The sequence below is a fragment of the Aethalodelphis obliquidens genome, unplaced genomic scaffold, assembly GCF_003676395.1.
Source record: "Aethalodelphis obliquidens isolate GAN/ISIS:26980383/991018 unplaced genomic scaffold, ASM367639v1 scaffold2, whole genome shotgun sequence".
NCBI classification, from domain to species: Eukaryota; Metazoa; Chordata; class Mammalia; order Artiodactyla; family Delphinidae; genus Aethalodelphis; species Aethalodelphis obliquidens.
In genome coordinates, this window is record NW_020837946.1 from 55,067,050 (window position 1) to 55,088,950 (window position 21,901).

General features: G+C 42.0%; 1 protein-coding gene and 1 long non-coding RNA gene across 7 annotated transcripts in view; one reads left to right on the forward strand and one right to left on the reverse strand.

Moving 5' to 3' along the window:
- Window positions 1-21,901, forward strand: part of PDE11A (phosphodiesterase 11A) — a 419,722-nt gene that overhangs the window by 338,289 nt on the left and 59,532 nt on the right. For both annotated transcript variants that reach the window (XM_027127261.1, XM_027127271.1), the window contains 3 exons: window positions 5,471-5,580; window positions 15,820-15,910; window positions 19,506-19,606. In XM_027127261.1, the coding sequence (XP_026983062.1) occupies window positions 5,471-5,580; window positions 15,820-15,910; window positions 19,506-19,606 (302 nt within the window). The remainder of the gene's footprint in view (window positions 1-5,470; window positions 5,581-15,819; window positions 15,911-19,505; window positions 19,607-21,901) is intronic.
- LOC113631140 (uncharacterized) overlaps window positions 1-21,901 on the reverse strand; it is a 51,977-nt gene that overhangs the window by 5,481 nt on the left and 24,595 nt on the right. The window contains exons 3-5 of one of the 5 annotated variants that reach the window (XR_003437199.1): window positions 15,695-15,937; window positions 11,584-11,672; window positions 9,081-9,745 (exon numbers count right to left, since the gene is read on the reverse strand). This is a non-coding gene — a long non-coding RNA (uncharacterized LOC113631140). The other 4 variants (XR_003437201.1, XR_003437198.1, XR_003437200.1 and 1 more) reach the window with 4 other exon arrangements.

The window sequence follows — 21,901 nt, forward strand, 5'->3', positions numbered from 1 at the left end:
CAGGAGACCTGCTCAGAGGGTAGTCACAGACTTTTCTGGAGAGGGTGACATGGGAACTAGCTCTATATGCCATGGCTATCTCTTTACTTAGGTATATGGTATTCACTGCTTTACCACATACCTATATATTTCTGATATGGACCGTGGGGGAATACAGGTGAGAGGATAGAATAAAGTAGTGGTCAATAAAACCCATAATTATTGGATCAGGAGCAGCAAATATATCATTTCATTTGAAAATAAAATAGAATTAAGCATAGGAGAAACACATTAAAATATACTTCCTACTGCCACTCTGTTCTCTGTTGAAAGTATATTGTCTTCAGTGGCAGTTGACTTTTTCTCCTCAGTGTGTGTAAAGTGTAGGTCAGAATGGATAGGACTAGAAAGAAGATGGATGAAGGTGGGGAGGGGCAAATGGACACTTAGTGGCAGGTGGATACTTTTCAGGCCTGACGATTCTGAGAAACCACTTACCAGGCAGCTTTAAGTCACAGTCAAGAGATAGGTGCTGCTTCAGTAACTCAGGCACCACAGTCAAGAGAGGTAAATATGTTTCGTGTGATGGTGTGTGTGCTGTACTTGAGGTGTTCTTTATTCCAAGGATCCAGGGGTGGGCTCCATGTTCTTTGAACACCATAAAATCATAATTTCAGAGGAGAAGGTCCGTGGCTTTTATTAAACTCTCAAAAGTATCGATGATACAAATAGTTTAAGAGCTAGATGCTGGGTTTCCAAGAAGGGATGGGGTAGTGGGGGCGGCAGGAGTGGCTGCATAGAACCTTACAGCAAAACATAGTCCATCATATCATACAATGCGTGGTAACCAATGGCGTAACAGTGATTCGGGATTCTGAACGTGAGTCTATTAGATGGCATTCGATTTTATCTTCCAATTAAATTTCTAGCTGAATTACCTTATTTTGACATTATCCCACCTCTATTCTTACTGTTCTAATTCATCAGCTAGTTCTAAACAGTAGCATTTTCACAGGCAACAATCTCTCTAAATTTCAGTGCATTGTCATTGTGTTTACAACACTGATTTCCAGAGTATCATGGATAATTATTTCATACTTGAGGGACTTTTAGAATTTACTTAGTAGTAGCAAGATCCAAACCCAACGAAACTGACTTACCTTTTCAAGGTGACAGAAATGACAGAGAAAGACATTTATATCCCCTCATCCTTTCAAAAGTTATCCCAAAACAACAAGGAGAACAAGAAATGGACACAAATTCCATTTTTCATGGAGGGAGGATGGTTCGTAGATTAACAAAGAAAAGGAAGGTCCAACCCAAGTGCCTTCAGGGGGAGAGAGTGGAGGAAGGGGTACACCTGAGAAACAGTGTCCCCCCAGGAGCTGTCAAAGCACAAGAACCAGAGGCATCAGATACCATAAACATGGGGCGAGCAGGAGCGAGGGGGTAATGAAAACACTGAGTCCCCAAGTCTCCATCCCCTCTCCATGTAGTCAGAGAACTACTCTTCCCCCATCTATTCAGGAAGCCAGTGTATTTGCCAAAGAAACTGAACCCCAGACTTGGGGACACCAGTTAAAGAAAAGTTAGCATGAGGTGCACTTTGAAAGTAAGAGAATGAAGTGAAAGTCTATATCCTCAAAGGTGAGAAGCTACATACTCTTTTCTCAGAATGCCAACACCTGTGCTCACGCCATTACCAAGCATGAGATTGGAAAGTCCAGAGGAAGTGAGTTTTGATACTGACACATGGGGACCTGCAGCAGGACCAGCTGGCCGTGTGCTCACCCTGGGATGAGGTTAGCCATCTACAGACACCATCCCCAAGTGTGCGTGTGTGGCGAGCGTAGCAGTGCTTTACTCTTCCATGAGTAAGTAGACTACCAAGGATATCAGGCATTTGAGGAAACCACCAAATACAGAGACAAGGAGTTCAGAGGATACAGACAATTCAGGGAACAGAAGAGAATTTCAAGGAATTATAATTAATATCTTCAAAAGAAGAGACCAGGGCTTCCCTGGTGGCGCAGTGGTTGAGATTCCACCTGCCGATGCAGGGGACACGGGTTCGTGCCCTGGTCCGGGAAGATCCCACATGCTGCAGAGCGGCTGGGCCCGTGAGCCATGGCCACTGAGCCTGTGTGTCCGGAGCCTGTGCTCCGCAACGGGAGAGGCCACAACAGTGAGAGGCCCGCGTACCGCAAAAAAAAAAAAAAAAAAGAAGAGACCATAGTGCATCCATGAGAGAAGAATAGCATGCTATTAGAAAAGGAGCAGCAGACAGGAAAATGCTTATAAATTTAAAATATTATTATTCCTGGAAAGTAAGGGGAGAAAAGTCAATATGGGCAATGGGAAAGAAGAGACAAGAAAATAAGGAAATTGTACTACAATGTTCATTGCAGCTGTATTTACAATAGCCAGGACATGGAAGCAACCTAAGTGTCCATTGACAGATGAATGGATAAAGAAGATGTGGCACATATATACAATGGAATATTACTCAGCCATAAAAAGAAACGAAATTGAGTTATTTGTAGTGAGGTGGATGGACCTAGAGTCTGTCATACAGAGTGAAGTAAGTCTGAAAGAGAAAAACAAATACTGTATGCTAACACATATATATGGAATCTAAAAAAAGAAAAAAAAATGGTTCTGAAGAACATAGGGGCAGGACAGGAATAAAGACACAGATATACAGAATGGACTTGAGGACACAGGGAGGGGGAAGGGTAAGCTGGGACGAAGTGAGAGAGTAGCATGGACATATATACACTACCAAATGTAAAATAGATAGCTAGTGGGAAGCAGCCACATAGCACAGGGAGATCAGCTCGGTGCTTTGTGACCACCTAGAGGGGTGGGATAGGGAGGGTGGGAGGGAGGGAGACGCAAGAGGGAAGAGATATGGGAACATATATATATGTATAACTGATTCACTTTGTTATAAAGCAGAAACTAACACACCATTGTAAAGCAATTATACTCCAATAAAGATGTTTAAAAAAAGAAAAAGCAAAATAAGGAAATCAGTACAAGAAATCCAATGTCCAACCAATTGGAGCGCCATTCAAATAGGACAGAAAAAATAGTGAAGTAGAAATTATTAAGAAAAAAAAGATTACAAGAACATTATACTGAAGACAATGAGCCTTCAGATTGAAAGCGTTTATCAAGCAGTGATGGGGAAAAAGTCCCAAACCAAAGCAGATTTTTGTGAAACTGGCAAACCCCAGGCATAGAGGATTCTAAAAGAGAGAAGATCAAGTACCATTCAAAGGATTAGGAATAAGAATGATTTACACTTCCCAAAAGCAACTTTGGAAGTTAGGAAACAATAGAGCAGTCCTTCGAAATTCTGACTGAAAATATTGCAACCCAGAATTGTTAGGCAAGCCAACAATTGAGTAGAAGAATAGATTAAAGACATTTCAGTCATGCAAAGCCTCAAAAAAATCAACTTCCTAGGTGTAAAAGAAATATTAACACCCTTTCTCATGAAGCCACTGGCAGATGTGTTCCCGCAAACTGAGAGAGAAAAACAAGGAAAGAGAGAGATGTGGGATGCAGGAGATAAGAGACCAACCCCAGGAGGGAGAAGCTGACAGCAGACAGAGAATCCAGACCAAAGAACAGCAGCAGGCCAAAGCAGGGAGTCCCTGGGACAGGAAGGGATCTAATAAAAGGTGTGACTGGAGAGTTGTACAGGATGTGAGTCGACTTAGATGTTCAAAGAAATCATAACTCCAGGAAATGAAAACATTTACATAACAAAGGAAACAATAATTGGATACCTAACTGGCTCCGCAGCGAATAATATTTAGAGTGACAATCAGGTAGGCACTGTCTGAGACCCAGGGCACATAAGTTTCTTTGTGCCTCAGTTACCTCATCTGAACTGGTGGATAATAAAATTCCTACGTCACAGGTCTTTTATGAGAATTAAGTAAGTTAAACGGTTGTAATTCTCTTAGGACAGTGTTGGGCACACAGGAAGGATGAATAACCAAGCTATAATTATATATATATAATTATAATATGTGTCTATTATACAGAAATATGGAGGAAAATACCTACCAAATTAGATAAAAAAGAAAACTGAAGGTGGTTGCCTTTGGGAATCAGGATAGGGGAAGGATGAGGGACCATTGTTTTTGGTTCTAAGTCTCTTACTACAACTTGAATTTTTAAAAACTATTACAGGTAATGTCTTAAATAGAATAAAATTAACTTAAAGCCAACAGCCAGCTCCAAATTTTAAAATGAAGGGCACACACAGCTTTAATATGGGCTATTTTATCCTCCCCAGATAATTTATTAACATTCTCATTTGCTATGCAAATGAAATTCTACATATTTCTAAGTGTATCAGTGGACCCAGCTCAATCTTTTAAAATAAAATTGTCAACACAGAAACTTTATTATTCAGTTATTTCTGCAATAAAAACATAATTAACTAAAAAACAAAGTGTTCATTGCTCTAAGAGAAGTGTCTTAGGATACTAGCTAGTGATGTTAGATGTGGAGAAAAAACACGCAAAGGGAAGCAATTTGAACTCTACCTTTCCCCTCCTCCTACCCTCTGATAAAGATTTTAGTAAGTAATAAAATGGGAGACTTACAAAGTAAAACGGGGAGACATAAAGGCCTTAGATCAAGAAAACACATAGACCTGCTTTTCCATAAGTTCACTTTCTCTTCTAAACTAATGAAAGGACAGCAGGAACCAGAGAACCATTTTGGCTCCTGATTATATAATTACATCACACTGCTCCCCAAAGATATTACACCACCCCTATGCATTTCATGAGCAAGCTACCAGAGCGTAATAGAAAAAGTATTCCATGTAATGGATACCGCACCTGATCCTCATTCTAGGTTGCCTAATCCCCTGCCAAATTCTAGTTTTCAAGACACTCACTGCCTTGCTATCCGTATAAATTTAATCTGTCCTCCAAGCTAATATACATTAAGGTTTTTACAAGATAACTGCTAAAATATCATCATGTAATAGTTTGAGTACTTCTAAGTTGCTTCTTTTAATATATATATGTTTTAAAGGGGGGTTTCTTTTGCCTGCTTTCATTTGAATGGCATCTGGTGGATATAGCGTTCAGTTCTAAATTCACAGCCCCTTCTCCCCCCTACCCCTAGACGCTCATGATTTTGAAATGTCGAATCACAAAACACATTTTGCTCTGGGCCTTTGCCAAACTGTCACTGTATCTGGACAGCACAGCCTCTTCTTCAAAGAGGGAACAAAATAGTCTGAACTCTGTCCTGGTGTGCCAGCCAGTGAAGCTAATTCATCACCTTGGGGACCCTGGGCTGTGCAACTGACCACCCAACTCACCCACAAGGGGTGGCAGTTAATCATTCCCTTGAATGACGTGGGTATGAAAACAGAGCTGATGGCTGCTCAGCAGACGAGCCTTATCCATCCTGCCTGCCCCGAGCAGTGACTCTTGCCGTTTTCCCATCTTCCCAGACCGCCGGGTTTCAAGAGATTCTGACTGAGGTGGAAATTTTAGCGGTGATTGTGGGATGCCTGTGTCATGACCTCGACCACAGGGGAACCAACAATGCCTTCCAAGCTAAGTAAGTGTTCTAATTGTTGTTATTTTAATGCATTTGCCTTTCTGTTCTGAGCCAAAGGTGACGAATGCTAAAGAGTAAAGCATTAATTTCTGGCATCCGAGGCCAAGGCCACGCAGGCTTGGGTGCGTGTGTCAACAGGGCTCATCCATCTTTATAATTCCTTATTCTTCTTTTAATTGCAAATTTGCCCTTCATGTCATGCTTGTTGATTTGGTGTGTCTCTGCTGACCTCAGTCAGATAACAAAGCTCAGATTTTAAAAGGTCTATTTTTTTTTTCTCCCAGAATGTCTGCCTTCATGGCATTATAAGTTTCTTGGATTTGCTACTCTTGCAAGCTGGTTTTGAGACTATTAAAATAAAAGTGGAAATTTTATGAAGCAAAAGATCTCTTCTTTCCTCAGTAGAATTTCTTCCAGGTTCTTTTGATGTTGGGTATGTAGAAACCGCAGTGAAATAGAGTGACACAGAAGGCAGAGGGTCCCTGGTCCTGCCAGGCCTCATCCTACAGAACGGTGGGAAACAAACAAAGGAATTCCACCAATACAGGTGATGTGAGGCACGTAATGCTCATGGACAAAATAATCTGTCCTTAAGCAAGTAGGACTGGTCCAGATAGCCATTGCTTGGTGGCTCACAATGTGGCCAAGGCTACAGAACTTATGGGTGCTGGAGAAAAGACCAAAACCCAGGTCTCCTGGCTCTCATATTGAGGTTACAGTTTAATGTGCTTTTTACTACCTGTCTGTAAACAAATTGATATGAGACTTCAGAGGCTAGAGAAAAACGTTTGGGGATGGAGGGACTAAGGAAAGCTTCAAGAAAGAGGTAAGATCAGCTGTCAGATGACCAATTTCCAAGCCTGTGGAGCAGGTCTGCCTCTATAATCTGAAACCCCAGCAGCCCACTGTGTGTCAACAGGTACCTTTCAGCTCGTCACTTGTTTTGTTCCCCAAAACACCTACCTACTGAGGCCTTGGGGTCCTGGGCCCTTCTATTTGCTCCTGATCTCGCAGATGAATATTGATTCTGTGTCCCTCTATCTGCCTTGAATGCAGTAGCCCATCACTTCAAACTGCTCTTCTCCATGTCCTATAATTTCTTGACCCTCTTAGCTTTCTGTGACAGTCATTCTGCAAAAACTCAGCCCTGGCTCAATCTAGCAATTTAATTTCTTGCTCTTCTGTCTAGACTTTTAAAGGCTTTGGGAGAAAGTGTCACAGTTGTGAGTTTAGGGCATACCCAATATATATTCTCCCAACTCGGCTAGGTGCTCAGTACTCCCCACCAATCTTTCTGGGTCCCTAGCCAGTTCCGTCCCCCACTGTTGTCAGCGGTTATAGGTACCAAATGTTCTCTCTTCCTAAACCACCTCCCGTTCTACCCCCCTCCCCCGCGCCACTCAGCAGATCACCTTGCTTCCTCCTTCACTGAGAAAATTGAGGCCATCAATCGAGAACTCCCTCAATTTCCTCCCCTGCCACGAACAAACTTATCTGTCTGGCCCCATCCTTCCCTCCTTCCCTCCTATCTCAGTGAAAGGGCTGTCCTTCCTCATACGTGAGGCTAATCCTTCCACCTCGGCCTTGGATCCCTTCTCCCTCCCTCCTCCGGGACCTTGCTCCATCAATCTTCCTTTCTCTACCCCGTATCTTCCTTCCCCTGTCTACTGGCTCTCAGCATCCTAACAATATGAACAGTTGTCCCCCATCTTGAAAAACCCCACCTCCATCTCGCTTCCCCCTTGAGCTTCTGCTCTATTTCTCTTCTTTCCTTTCCAGCCAATCTTCTTGGAAAGTTGTCTGTTCCTTGTCTTCACTTCCCTCCCACATGGCTTCCAGTTCTGCCCACCAGGGGAGCAGCCCTCAGTAGTGCCACCAATGAACAACCCCTTGTCCCAAAGCTGTTGGACACTCTTACTGTCCTTCTTTCTTGACCCTTCTTGCTATGAGACACATTTTGCCACTAGAGCTCTTCCTCCTTCCTAGAGCTCTCTCTCTTCCTTTGTCTGGGAGAGGAACACCTTCCATCCACCTTTCTAGGCTTTCTTCTCAGTTTGCTTCAAGGCCTCTCTCCTCCTGCCCCAGGCTTCGCTGGACGTGTTCTCTCCTGTTCTTCTGCTCCACGTTTTATCCTTCTCGCTGGACCTCCACCTGCTGCTCAGCCCCAAGCCCATACCTTTGGACCATAATTCTCTGCTTATCTCCACACACTTATTCCAGCTGCTTGAGGAGCACCTCCTATTTGAAGTCCCACAGTCACCCCAATCCCAGTCTCTCCCTTTTTCTCTTATTCTCTATCCCAGTGAATGGCACCACCAGAAATCCGCAAGTCACCCAGATTCCCTCCTTAGCGCCCCCCAAAGTCGACATCTCTGCATTCTTAAAGTAACCACTGCTTCTTTTGCATCCCTCCTGGATTGCTACAACCAACAGCCTAACACTTCTCCTCCAGTCTTTCCCCCTTGGCGCTCCAGAATGCTCTTTATAATTCACAGAGCTGATCAGATCACTCCCCTGCTTAAAAGACGTTCACTGGCCTCTTGTAACTTTCAGGATAATGTTCAGATTCCTTAGTTTAGCCCTTAAGGCCCTTTTCAATCAGGCTCCTGCCCATTCCTCTGGCCCAGCAGTCACTCCTTGTCATCCCACCCCCACCCAGGCATCCAGGTTCCAGACACAAGGGGCTACTTAAAGTGCTCTGTGGGGTCCGGCTAGTTCCCTTCTCTCTGCTCCCAGTCGGCAGTTCCCCTGAACAGAATGCCCTTCCTCTCCTTCTTTCCCCCAAACTCCTCTAAAAGCACCCCCCCCCCAGGGTTCTATCTCTGATGTACCTTCCCCTTGTCAATTTTCTGTGCCCACATCATGCCCTGGCTATACTTTTTCAAAATTGTGCATCGGGCTTCCCTGGTGGCGCAGTGGTTGAGAGTCCACCTGCCGATGCAGGGGACGCGGGTTCGTGCCCCGGTCCGGGAAGATCCCACATGCCGCGGAGTGGCTAGGCCCGTGAGCCATGGCCGCTGAGCCTGCGCGTCCGGAGCCTGTGCTCCACAACAGGAGAGGCCACAACGGTGAGAGGCCCGCGTACCGCAAAAAAAAAAAAAAAAAAAGTGTGCATCTCACACCATGTTAGTTGCTGATTTACCGGTGTGCCTCCCCTCTTCTTGAGTCCCCATGATGTGTACAAGTACCAGCAGCATGATAAAACCACAAGGAATGTTTGCTGAGTGAATGAATGAATGACAAATGCATGAATGGATGACGTTTTAACTATTTTAATATTGCCTTTCAACAAAGTTTCCTGATTTCTTCAACAAGTGCAACCTTTCATAAGATTATTATAAAACACAGTTTTTTTGTTTGTTTGTTTTTTGCGGTACGCGGGCCTCTCACTGTTGTGGCCTCTCCCGTTGCGGAGCACAGGCTCCGGATGCGCAGGCTCAGGGGCCATGGCTCACGGGCCCAACTGCTCCGCGGCATGTGGGAACTTCCCGGACTGGGGCACGAACCCGTGTCCCCTGCATCGGCAGGCGGACTCTCAACCACTGCGCCACCAGGGAAGCCCTAAAACAGTTTTTACACACATCGGTTTGATGTTGTACTAAAAACAATAGTGTCCCTGGGGCCTACTGAATGGTAAACTGTGCACACTTTCATTATAGGGTCTGAGGAATTTTTAGGTTTGAGCCCCTGTGCCTGCATTTCATTGCTATTATTATTTTAGGATACCTCTCTCTCAGGCCAATGGCATCACTGTCACTGTGTCTTCCTCAAGCAGCCTCCCTCCAGCCACCTACCATTCTGCCACTTATGCACAAAGAATTGTATCTATAAAACAAGAGTGAGCACCTTATGGGTTCTTTTAAGAGTCAAGTGCACAATATATGTACCCAGATAACAGCCCCTGGCCTGGAGACAGCCTCTGTGTCACACTGAGAGAGCCAGCCCTCCTTGCTAGTTGACCTCTTAGCTGTTTGGACCAAGAGTACACATCTAATCCAAACCCAGCTAATCATATTTTATCTCCCAGGAATTTGGACTTGGATTACCATGATATTGACTCAGTTAGCTGTTGAGGTCTAAGCTGCACATAGACTTGGAAGCTGAGGCTGCCATTTGGGGAAAGCTGTGTTGACCACGTCCCAAGTGGATAAACAAGAAAGCAAATCTGCAGGGAGAGAAGAAGAAAGCCAACGTTCAGAGAGAAGCAGAGATTATACTATCCTAGAGAAAGACAGAGAAAAAGCAGACTTGATCCCTGGTTTTCCATATCTTTACTCCTATTTCCAAGAGACCCAGCCATACTTGTGACAATGGGCCTTACTCAGAGCTCCTGGCATCATTTAGTCAACGGGTTTTTGTTTTGTTTTGTTTTATTTTTGTTTTTTAGTGAAGCTGGTTCTAATTCATTTCTGTTCTTTGCAATGAATGGTCCCTGAGACAATAAGAAGAACTACAGTTTATTTGTTGTTTACTATCTCAAGTGCTCATCAACATCCTTGTATGTAGATACTTTTGTCTCCATTTTACAGAGGGAACTGGGCCTCAGGAAAGTAAGTAACTTGCCCAAATTCATACATCCAGCATGTGGCAGAGTGGTGTTTGGACCTGGGCTATCTGACTCCAAAAACCATTCTTTAACCACTTTATTCTACTCTTTCATGACTTTGTGATATTTATTTTAGCCCTTTGAGCTTCCAGTTTATTGGCTGACTTGCCATATATGTGAACTCTGGAAAACTAAGATATATTTTGACATCCAAAAACTCAAGATGTGGAGCCAAAAAATTCATAGAACACAACTAGACCTTGGTAGTCATATTCTTCAGTGCCTTAATTTTTAGAAATTGGAAACTGAGGTCCCTAAATTTCAAGTGACTTGTATTATAATGAACAGCTTTCACACATATGAGATAGATATTAAGTCTCTGATACCAGAATTCAAAATTTTTTTTGCATCCTCATACCACATGATCAAATCTACCTGTTCCAAGATGGTCTGACGTATTTCCTCACAATGATCGATCTTGTACACAAGTTACCAGCTCATGGGATGTCCATCAGCCCTGTCTCTTAACTGACAGAGTCACTTTTGAACTTAGAACACCAAAGGCCACCACCATGCAACCTCAGTTAAAATTTTTTTCAATAAATGCTGAAAGAGACCTTTTTACATCATGATGAAGGAACTACCTTTTTATTGATTAGAATAAGATTTATTCAGCAAGTGTGCCATTGTTTAGGAAAATCCCTAGAAAGAAATCTATATCCTTATTTCTTTATTTACTCCCCATTAATTGAGTGCTCTCTAAGTGCGAAGCACTGTGCTAGGCATTGTGTGGGAAGTATAATAGTCCCTTTCCTTAAAGTACTCAGTCTAACTCCAACCTTTCAAGTGATTTGGAAATGGGATTTAAATGCACCAATTATTATGTGGCAAAGCATGTGCTACCTTTTTTCCTATATAAGGCTATAAAGAAACAAGAGACATTTAGCAAGGGACAAATTACTATATAAAATGCAAAATGCCTCTACAATAAAAAGTTGTGATTTTAGTTATAGCACAGTATGATTTATTCTCTTAGCCTTTCTGATAAGTGAACCTTTGCATTTTCATGCTTTATTCTTAATTTTAAAGTATTGGAGTGCGTGCAGTGAATGATCGATAGGTAGCCAGGGCAGCGATCCCACAGTGCTTTGAAATTACTCTGTTAACACCGCTCTCCTGTTTTCTCCGGGGACAGCGTTTCCCACTCAGCGCCCTCCCTATTACAGCTGCCCCTGATGATTAAATATCAGTACCGAGCAGCTTTGTAGTATATTCTCCTAGGAGACTTTTTCTATTCATTTCTAGCATAATCTCTTGTACTCATTTCTTGGGAATGAAAACCCATCTTGTCGCTTTCAGCCAGGTCCCAGAAGTGAAATACGGGGGCGCATTAATCTGCCGTGACAGCGTAATCCCATTCCTCACCACCTCCCAACAATTCTCAATTTCCTAATTACCTTTCATAGTTTTCCTTCTGAAAGTTTCCTGTCTTTTCTGAAAGCCATGGCAGCACACTTCCATTGTCTTTTTCAACGAATATGCATATCTAGGGAAGTTATGAAGGTACATAGTTCATAGCTATACAAGTTCCTTTTACACGCTTATTTTTGGTGCCTGTGCAAAGTGCTGGATGCCTATGGGGACAGAATTTTCACGTTGACTTTTCTTTTTTTTTTGCGGTACGCGGGCCTTTCACTGTTGTGGCCTCTCCCGTTGCGGAGCACAGGCTCCGGACGCGCAGGCTCAGCGGCCATGGCTTACGGACCCAGCTGCTCCGCGGCATGTGGGATCTTCCCAGACTGGGGCACGAACCCGTGTCCCCTGCATCGGCAGGCGGACTCTCAACCACTGCGCCACCAGGGAAGCCCTGACTTTTCTTTTTAATAAGTTTCTCCTCGGTGTGCTGCCTGTCCAAAAATTAAAAACTTCAGTATGTTGGGATGACCTAATCAATAATGAGCATCATGAAAGATCACAGGTATAAATCTTCCTGTGCTTAAAGGGATCTGGATTCTCTTCTGCTCTCCTTCTCTCGCCCTGTCTCCACATACCCTACATGTATCTGTAATATTTTCACAATTACAATGCGTGTGCCCCGGAGCTACTGATATGATGGATTTACTTACCACAGACAATTAAAGTGAGGTGTGGTGCTAAAGTCAATTTTTTTCCACATGTGATTGATTTGAGGGTTTTTTTTCACATTTTACATGATAAATGACAGTATGCCTTTACATAAAGTACATTACATGAAAGACATGTCCTCTTTTTTAAAAATGGTTTTATGATCAAGTAAGATTGGTCAATACTGCATATTACGTCCCCTTCCTGCAGAATCACAGTGCATATTTTCACATTATTGATGCCACGGAGAAATCCTATAATAAAGAAACAGTTTAACTTTTTAAACCCAGCATTTCCCGAACATATTTAACCATGGGACCATTTTTATTTCTGCCTGTAATGCCATTTAACATTCCAAAGAACTAGTATTCTGTAGAATACATTTTGATAAAGTTTATCCTAACAGATAGATTTTAATTTTTGCCACTTTTATCAAGTTTTCTGACCATGGACTTCACTCTTGCGGTCTTAGGAGGTTCATAGCATGTGCATGAGTAATGGCAGGTGTAGGCGCATTCTCAGTGAGCCTTGGACTGAGAGAGAAAGCACCAGGATGTCTTGCAGTCTTAGAAAATCTGACAGAGACCAAACCTAGTAATGTAAATAAAGGAACCATATGGAATTGGAAGCATTCTTGCTTAGATGATTTCATTCTAGACAAAAAAAGTAGAGTTAGTATCATGCTCCATCCTGTGAATGCTAAGATGGCATCTTGCTTGCAGAAAGGTGACATCGTGAGTGCAAGTCTGGACAGAGAAAGTCTCCTGCGCAGTTACAGGGGACTGTGAGCTTCCTGAGGGTAAAAGCCATGTCTTCTTTATCTTTGTATCCCACATGCCCACAGTCCCACATTGCAGTAGTCATCAGTCCTTATTAGGTGAATGAATGAATGAATCAATCAATCAATCACAGTCTCTTCATAGCATTAGTCTGGTTCTGTTGCAAAATCTACATATTTGTGATTAAATCAGTATTGTGTGAGGGTGGGGGCAATGTAAGATGGAATTACTAAAAGGAACAAAGAGAATGTGAGCATGAAGATGCTCAAACCGTGGGCCATCAGATGCATTTGCACAAACACACTGAGAGCCCTCTGATGAAATGCAGCAGTTCCAAATCCATGTGGATCTGGTGGAGAGGAGAGGGCAGCATAGGAGGCACCAGTGTTTTTGTTACAAGGTGTCCCCTGGTTAAAGGAGGAAACATCCTACTCATCCTGAAAAAAGAAAATATTTAGTGACTTGTTATCATGTAGCTGATTTAACTTTGTGAGGTCTGCTAAACCAACCTGATAAAGGAAGAGATGATATTTTGCATCTTGACCCTACTTTACATCAATGACTCTCTTATCAGGATTCACACCAGTAACTGGGGCACATCTGGCATGGCTAGTTAATAGAAACAAATCACAGGAATCTGAGCCTGTGGTTAGCAGTTATACTAGAAGAATTCTGAATTAAATTTTGAAACCTTCTTTCATTGATGACAACCAGCTTGGCAAAAATGGAGAACTGAATATCAGAAATGTATAAGTTATAATTATCTTTCTCATTATGTAATGAGAAAAAGCTTCACAATTTGGCTTCCAGTCTAGAACTGGTACTTATTAGCTTTGTGACCTTGGAAAAGTAGCATAACTTCTCTGAGCCTTGGTTTCCTAATCTGTAACAACCTAATCTCATGGTTGTTGTCAAGACTAGATGAAGTAATATATTAAAGTGTTAATATGTTGCCTAGTTCATGACAGGTACTTCTCATGAGAGCTATTATCATTAATAACATTATTTTAAAATGTTAACACACTTATTATGGTCAACCTTCAGTTTGAACTATAATCTCTAGACATACCACCACAACTTTATTAGCCAAGCAACTAATATTTTTTATGCACCTACTCCATGCCAGGCATTTGGATTTGACATGCATATAAAACATCCTAGAATTTCAAAAGCCAAGACAAATACAGCTAAGACACAATACAGTGTGCATTTTGAAAAATGTATTTTCATAAAAATGAACTCTATGTTAGAAAAATAGTGACTAATGTTAAATATTAATCACTTAATGCTAAGATTAGCCTAACAAATTTTCACGTATTAAATGATATAGATTAAGGCAAGATTTAAAGAAATAACACCACCTGATTAAACTCTAGTACCCTGCTTACTAACCCTATTCCTAATAACCCCTAACCCTGCTGTTTTATTCCAACATGTGGTCAGCTCTGAGTCTTTCCAGAGATCACAGGTCCCCCGCACCCCCAAACCGGCCATGATCTTGGGCCTCCTCATGCTGGAGCTAGAGGGCACCTTATGAGTGAAATCCCTCACGTGGCATTACATGCAGTCTTTGCTCCTCTCACTAAAAGGGCAGACTGTGATCGGGCAATGTCTGTCATTTCCAGGTTAAGGCCAAATTGCCCTTTCAATGTCCACACTCTCTGCAATTAGCAAGAAGGAACACAAGGACCTTCATGGGTCCTCGGCTGCCATCCCACGACTGTCCTTTAAACCATAGGATTCTCAGAATGTCTCTCAACTCTTAAGATGCTCTAAATGCTACTTCAGGAGAATTGGAAATGAACACACTGGAACATTTTAAATGAGCACTTGCCAAACTGACATTGTTGAGGAATGGGTTGTTCTACATAAGCAAAATATACAGATAATTCAAAATTATCCTTTCAAGTATCAATTAACATTTTATTTATTTAAAATGGAAATATCTATGTGTTTTCATTGTTGATTAATAATTAGTATAGACTACAATCTACTACATGGCAGGCACTATGATAGGCACTTACAAGTATTTTATTGTATGCTCCTAAATAACAAGTGAGGTAAAGAGTATTATCATAATTTTAGAGACAAAGAAACTGATGCTTAAAGCAACCAAGTAATGACCCGAAACTATTACCGAGAGCTGAGTTCTGACTCCAACTCCAGGGAACTTTCTGGAGTTCGACATTGAGATATCACAGTGTGACTGTAGGTTGGAAAAGCTTGTCAACCTTACATGTAGAAGCTTGTCAACCTTACATGTAAAGCAGATTAAATGGGTTCTACATAATATTCACAAGGTCTTTTCCCATGGAGCCGCAAATACATTTGGTATATGACATTCGTTCTGGACACTCAGAAGCTTTATAAGGTTTAGCTCATGAAGCCTATCCTGATCCCCAAAGCCAGGAATTATGTCTCTTGTCCTCAGATCATCCAAAGCACTTTGACTGGACCTGGAACATTTTCTATGGTATTTATATTATGTGCTCTGTGCATTATTTTCCCGTAGGACCACATCTCATCTCCCTTACTAGTCTGTAAATTTCTTAGCAGCGTGGGCTGTGTCTTTTTCACGGTCGTATCATCCACAGCATCTAGCCTAACACAGAGAAGATTCCCAAAACGTTTACTTAATACATTCGTGAACTACACAGGTGGTTACCTGAGAATGTATCTGCTCATGGTCCTTTGCGGAAGCAGGAGAAACACGTTGATCCAAAGAGCCAGTGTCGGGGGATCGTTGACGGGTGAAGGACCTTGGTCACTCACACATCTGTCCTCTTTCAGGAGTGGCTCTGCCCTGGCCCAGCTCTATGGAACTTCCGCTACCTTAGAGCATCACCATTTCAACCACGCAGTGATGATCCTTCAAAGCGAGGTACAGACCTAACATTCTGCTTCTCCCCTTGAAAGAAAACCAACGAAATGATGTTTCCTACTTCTCTTTCTTTGCAATGCCACAGGAAGATACAGAGAATCGGCACTATTGGACCTTTTCTGTGTGGCTTTTTAAAAATTCTTTCAGATGCCTGACCAAGGACCTTGTTCAAATTCATCCTGAGCTGATTCATTTGGGTTTTATTATTGGTTAGGAGGCTTTTCAGATTCACTTAGCAGAGCAGACTGCCACAGCTTGTCACCAGAGCATGGCCTTACCTTTCTTAACAATACAGAAGCCCACTAACAGATCCAAGTAGTGAGTGGCCCAACATCTCCATTTTGTGAAACCCATTTAAAAAGATGGTAGAAGCAGAAACAGGGTGAGAAAGTTACACTTTATTCGCATAATTGAGAAACCTATAAAAGATCAGAGAACTTAAAATTGCTGGTGGGACCGATTTGAAAGTGAGAACTGCAACTAAACTTGAGACCCAGGGCTGCAGCCATATGCCTTATTTTGCTTCATGTGCATTGCAGGAGTTAGAAGTAGTTGGTCTTTTATACTTTTAGCTCTCCATGGAAAAAAAGTAAAACTGCTAACTGACTCTGGCTGAGGCGTCTGAGTTTGAAATTGCCAAGAAAGGATCTGCTTAATTTTCTGCAGGCATACAGACTTTTTTTGAGGCCAGGAAGGGATCATCTGTTCCCCATTATTTGTCAGTTCTCTAGCTGTGCCATTAATTATTATTATCATCATTAAGGCCCTGCTTTGCTGGAATAGCATCATTAAATATGGAGGTTTTTTTCCTCCAGCTTATCTTGAGAAAGAGTGTCTTTTGCAATATCACGAAAGCCTTCTTCGACCCCATAAAGGAGAGTCGGCACTCCGGAACCTGAGTGCAGCTGCAGAAGGCAAAACCACTGGGGGAGATGTATTTGCAGTTGGGAATGAAACATCAAGGGTTAGGCTTTCAGTAACTCTGACAGAAACCAGTATCCCAGCATCTGCAGCTCTGGAATTTTCCTATGAAGGCCTGTTTTAGCTGCATGCTGTGGCAGAGGGAAGTAGGAACAGTAGGAAACTGGGGTCAGACTATCTTTTCTGTACTGGTAGTATGATGGGTTTACACCCCTGAGGCTAGACATTCTCACCTTTGTAATAACAGATTATATACAGGAGGTCAGGGTTTTCTTAGAAGGTCATTTGCTTGTTTCTCTGGGAAAACAAACCCCACTAACTCAGACTCCGTCTTCATATAAACAATATACATCAGCTGCACTTCACTCCAGGGGTTCTCTTTGAAGAACGCAGAATAACAGTAATGGAACCAAGCAGTGGTGTGTTCAGGCTCTGCCCTGACGCTCCCCCCGCCCTGCCCCATCCTGCCCATCAGAAAGGCAAAAATGCAGATGTCATCACCACCCCACTTTCCAAATAATGCAGAGGCACAGAGAGGTTAGATAGCCTGAAGAAAGTTGCTCCAGTCCTTTCTTCCTCTACCATTTTTTTTTCCCCATCAATACCATTCCTCCCTAAACAAGGAGTAGAAGTAGTGTTTTAGGGAGACTAATCTATTTTAGAGACGAAACCCTTGAGGCACTGTAGAAGGCCAATTTACATATAAGCAATACATTGATTGCAAATTAACTTTTATTATTATTGTTATTATTAAAGCTGACCTGGCTGGCTTTGTCACTCTCTTAACTATAAATTGTGTTAAGTTACTTTATGTCCTTTAAAAGTAGTAAAATGCACTCTCAAAATAATCAAGATCCTCAAATTCAGACCAACTTTCTCCTGGACTCCACATTAGGTTTTACTATAACTGGCTCCTAATAGCTATATTTCTTTCCCTGAGAGATGCTAGATGTGTGGCTGGAACCAGATGACCACTATTCCAGAGGTCCCAACCACTTTTTCCCAGGCCCCAGTACACCAGCCTGTGATTGATCCATGGGGCAAGGCTGAGGCAAAGAACGCTGGGCAGAATTATGGTGTGGCATTCCTTTAGTCATTAGTCTTCTTCCTAATGGCTGAATTAAAGGTCTGGAAGAGTTCATTTGAAAATTATTATTAATACTGGACCTGGTCCCAGGTGGAACCAATATACTTTAGTCTCTAAGGAGTGGTGGGTTCCCCCAATGAGATAAATTAACTCAAGCAGATTATCTATCATCTGGTACCTGGTAGGTAGTAATTTACCAATTGATATTCTGGTTCCCTGGAAGAATTAATGTACCTCTCGTTGGAAAATATTCTCAGGCAGTCATTTCACTGCCTTCCTTCTGCACCATCTTTTGGCTCTCAACGCTAGGTTTAAAACTGATCCAGTTCCCAGACCACCTGTTTATGAGTTCATATCTCATGCTAAGAAAACCTGACAAATGAAGTCTTAACTTTCAAAGCAAATTAAGTGAATTGTCAGTCATTTAAAGAAGGATTTTTTCGGGAAGCAGCCGCATAGCACAGGGAGATCAGCTCGGTGGTTTGTGACCACCTAGAGGGGTGAGATAGGGAGGGTGGGAGGGAGGGAGACGCAAGAGGGAGGAGATATGGGGATATATGTATGTGTATAACTGATTCACTTTGTTATAAAGCAGAAACTAACACACCATTGTAAAGCAATTATACTCCAATAAAGATGTAAAAAAAAAAAAGGATTTTTTCACACTTTATTAAAAATACTGTGGAACTGTCTAGTGTGGCTAAAACAAATTTGGATGGAAAAAGGTGTGCTTTTCAAAGGTATGGAGACACAGGTGTACTTGCAGGTTGTTCAAGGCCAAAGGCATCTTTAGAGCCCTCCTATGCCAAGAGCAGTATCTTATACATTCTAGCTACTCAGTAATTATTCACTGTCCTGAATTTCACACACTCCATCCAGACGTATCTTCACAGCTTAACACAGGGTTTCTTAACTTCAACAGAATTGTCATGTTGGGCCAAGTAAGTCTTTGTTGTAGGGTCTGTAGGGTGTACTGTAGGATGTTTAGCAGCATCCCTGGCCTCTCCACTAGATCCCAGTAGCACCGTCCCTCAGTGTGACAAGAAAAATGTCTCTAGACATTGCTAGAAGTGCCCATTCCCAAGATCACCCCCATTTGTACCACTGGTCTAATGTTTCTTCTCTTCCTTGAAGTCATTTATTGCCAGAGCAAATACTTCCAAAAGGCCAACTTAAGTCTTTACTAGTGAGACTAGTATGTATTGATATATCGGGGTCAGAAAGATTCCTGAAAGTTTTGTCAGCTTTTCCGCTCTGTAATTCCACAGGACGTGGGCAGTTAAATGGAGTTGTTGGCACAAACGTGGCCTGAGGAAGATGAGTTCAAACACTCTTCAATTTTGTCTTCAAGACTAAGCATAATAAAGTGTCCCTTGGTGGTCCTCCTCAACAATGATTGTACTCCTAGCTTTGCTATGTTTGCCAGGGAATCTGTTTGTAGTTGCACAAAATGTCATTAAGCTTTTTAGAAAATGATTTTATCATGTTTCTAAACCTTTTTTTTAAAAAAAAAAAAAAAAGGAAAAACGTAGTCACCAAGCTCAGATTTAACGTTGTCTTTTGTGACTTTGTACTTTCTCGTTCCAGGGTCACAACATCTTTGCTAATTTGTCCTCCAAGGAATACAGTGACCTTATGCAGCTTTTGAAGCAGTCAATACTAGCAACAGACCTCACGCTGTACTTTGAGTAGGTATTGGCATTTGATCTATTTGACAAATGGATATCTAAAGTTTCAAGCTGTAATTAATTTTCAGGTCCATATTAGGGATTGCCTGTTATTCTAGCACTGATATCAATGTGTAAATGACCTAAACTTTTTGTTGTTGTTTTTTTCCCCTCATCTAAGAGAACTTCATTAGTGTGGTGTCTATAAAACAAGACAATCAGGGCTACAATCACGAGATTTATATCTTTCCTCTGTTTTATGAGCCTTGTTTGGGACTCTTGGCTGAAACTAAGTGATGGCCATTTTTATTTTAGAGACTGGCTAAGATTGCTATTTTAGACTATGATTTCCGGTTAGATCTCTAATGGCAATGATGATGCTAATGAAAAAGATTTGTTGCTGAAAGGATGACCAGAAAGCCCAGCCTTCATTCCTTGCCTCTCCTCTAGCTCTCTTTCTCAGAAGAGCCGTCCTCCTTTTCCCAAAGCTCAGGCCTCCATCTGAGCTGGCGATTCCATCCCGCTCGTTTCCTGTGAGACCTGCTCCCTCGGGTACCACCTCCTTTGGCAGCCTGGTTATCTCTTCCTTCACTGATATGCACAGTTTGCTCTGATCTTAAAGACCAAACAACTTCCCTTCCTTAAAAAATTCTTTGACCTGACCCCTTGGTCTTTAATTGCTTTTCAATTCACCTTTCTTTTACTGCCCACCTTTTAAAGTAAATGGAGCACATGAGTACCTTTATTTTCCTAACACCCACTTACACTTTGGAGACCAGCGTCCACCTTCACATTCTACCAGCGTTGTACTTTCAGAGGTCACCAGAGACTTCCTTGTCCCCAAATTCGATGTCATTTACTCATTTCTGATATTTTCTAGCTTCTTTGAGACATCTACAGGTTTACTGATTTCTCATTGTCAATTTCTACTCTCTTTTCTTCCGCAACATCCATCTGCCTTCCTCTCTCCTTTTCTGGATCCCTTATAGATTTCTTTTCTCCTTGCTTCTACGTATGAGTTCCTGAACCCATGTTCTTCTTTCTCTACTCTACTCAGATTCACTCCCCTGGCCTCAGTGCTATATTACCTCTATAGAGGCATAGAGAAGACCCTGAAATTCTTCACTCTAATACTACCTCACATTCTAGACCTGCATCTCCAACGCCCATCTTAAAAGCCTTCAGTGGCTTCATTGCTTTCAAAGCAACCTCTAAACTTGGTTTGCATTTCAAGGTTCTCCCTCCATAATCTGCCCCCAACTATTTTTCATTATTATCTTCCACTTCTCTCCAGCATGATTTGTACTCCAACCAGACAGGTCTAATGTTACCCTTTGTTTTTTGTTTTTCAGAAAAAATAATCCTTTTTGTTAGTTAACTGCATGTTACCCTGTGAAAACACCTTATGCAATGGCCCTAGTTCCCCAATCATCTCACCGTTCCTACATGGAATCCTCTTCCTCCACTTCCCCATCTGGCTGAACTATCTTCTACCACCTTTTCCAGGAAGCGTATGTCACTCCCTTTGAATTTTATTGTACTTGGCACTGCATCAGTTAGAATTAGATTCAATTGTAAGGGACAGGAAACCCAAAATAACAGGAGCTTACTTCTTTGTCGCATAAAAGAAATCTGGAGATAAGCAGTCTGCAGTTGGCAGAGTAGCTACATTAAGTCATCAGGGACCCAGGCTACTTTATCATTCTGTGCTGCCACCTTCAAACACATGGTTTCCACCTGAGTCCAAGATAGCTGCTCATTTTCCAGGCAAGATATCCACATTCCAGTTATCAGAAGGAAGGAAGGGACAAAAAAGAAAGGGACCAAAGGTGATGCAAGTTATCTTTTAAGAGAGTTTTCTGGAAGCTTCACATAACAATTCCACTTCCATTTCATTGGTCAGAATTTAGTCACTTGGCCATCCCTAGGTTGAAGGGAGGTTAGGAAAGGAAGGCTTCATTTTGGTTAATTATATGCCCTGCTAAAGTCTAGGAGTTCTATTACTAAGAAAGAAAGGGAAGAGAGATATTTGAGTAGACAACGGATAATCTATGCCACAGGTGTTTATTGCTGGTCTCTAGTGAATGGGTTATGACACAGTACAGTGCAAGGAGTAAAAGGCTTTGGAATTATATTGGTCTGGATTTAAGTCTCGTTCTGGCATTCTAGTTAAACCTGGTGTATTGGGCCCAAGTGTCTATGTCCTCTCCCTTCTGAAACGCCACTAAAATGGCACCAAATAAATTTAAAAGCAAAAACAAAGAGGCGTAAATCAGAGAACCAGAGAGGGCCCAAAACAACTGATAAGAGATAATC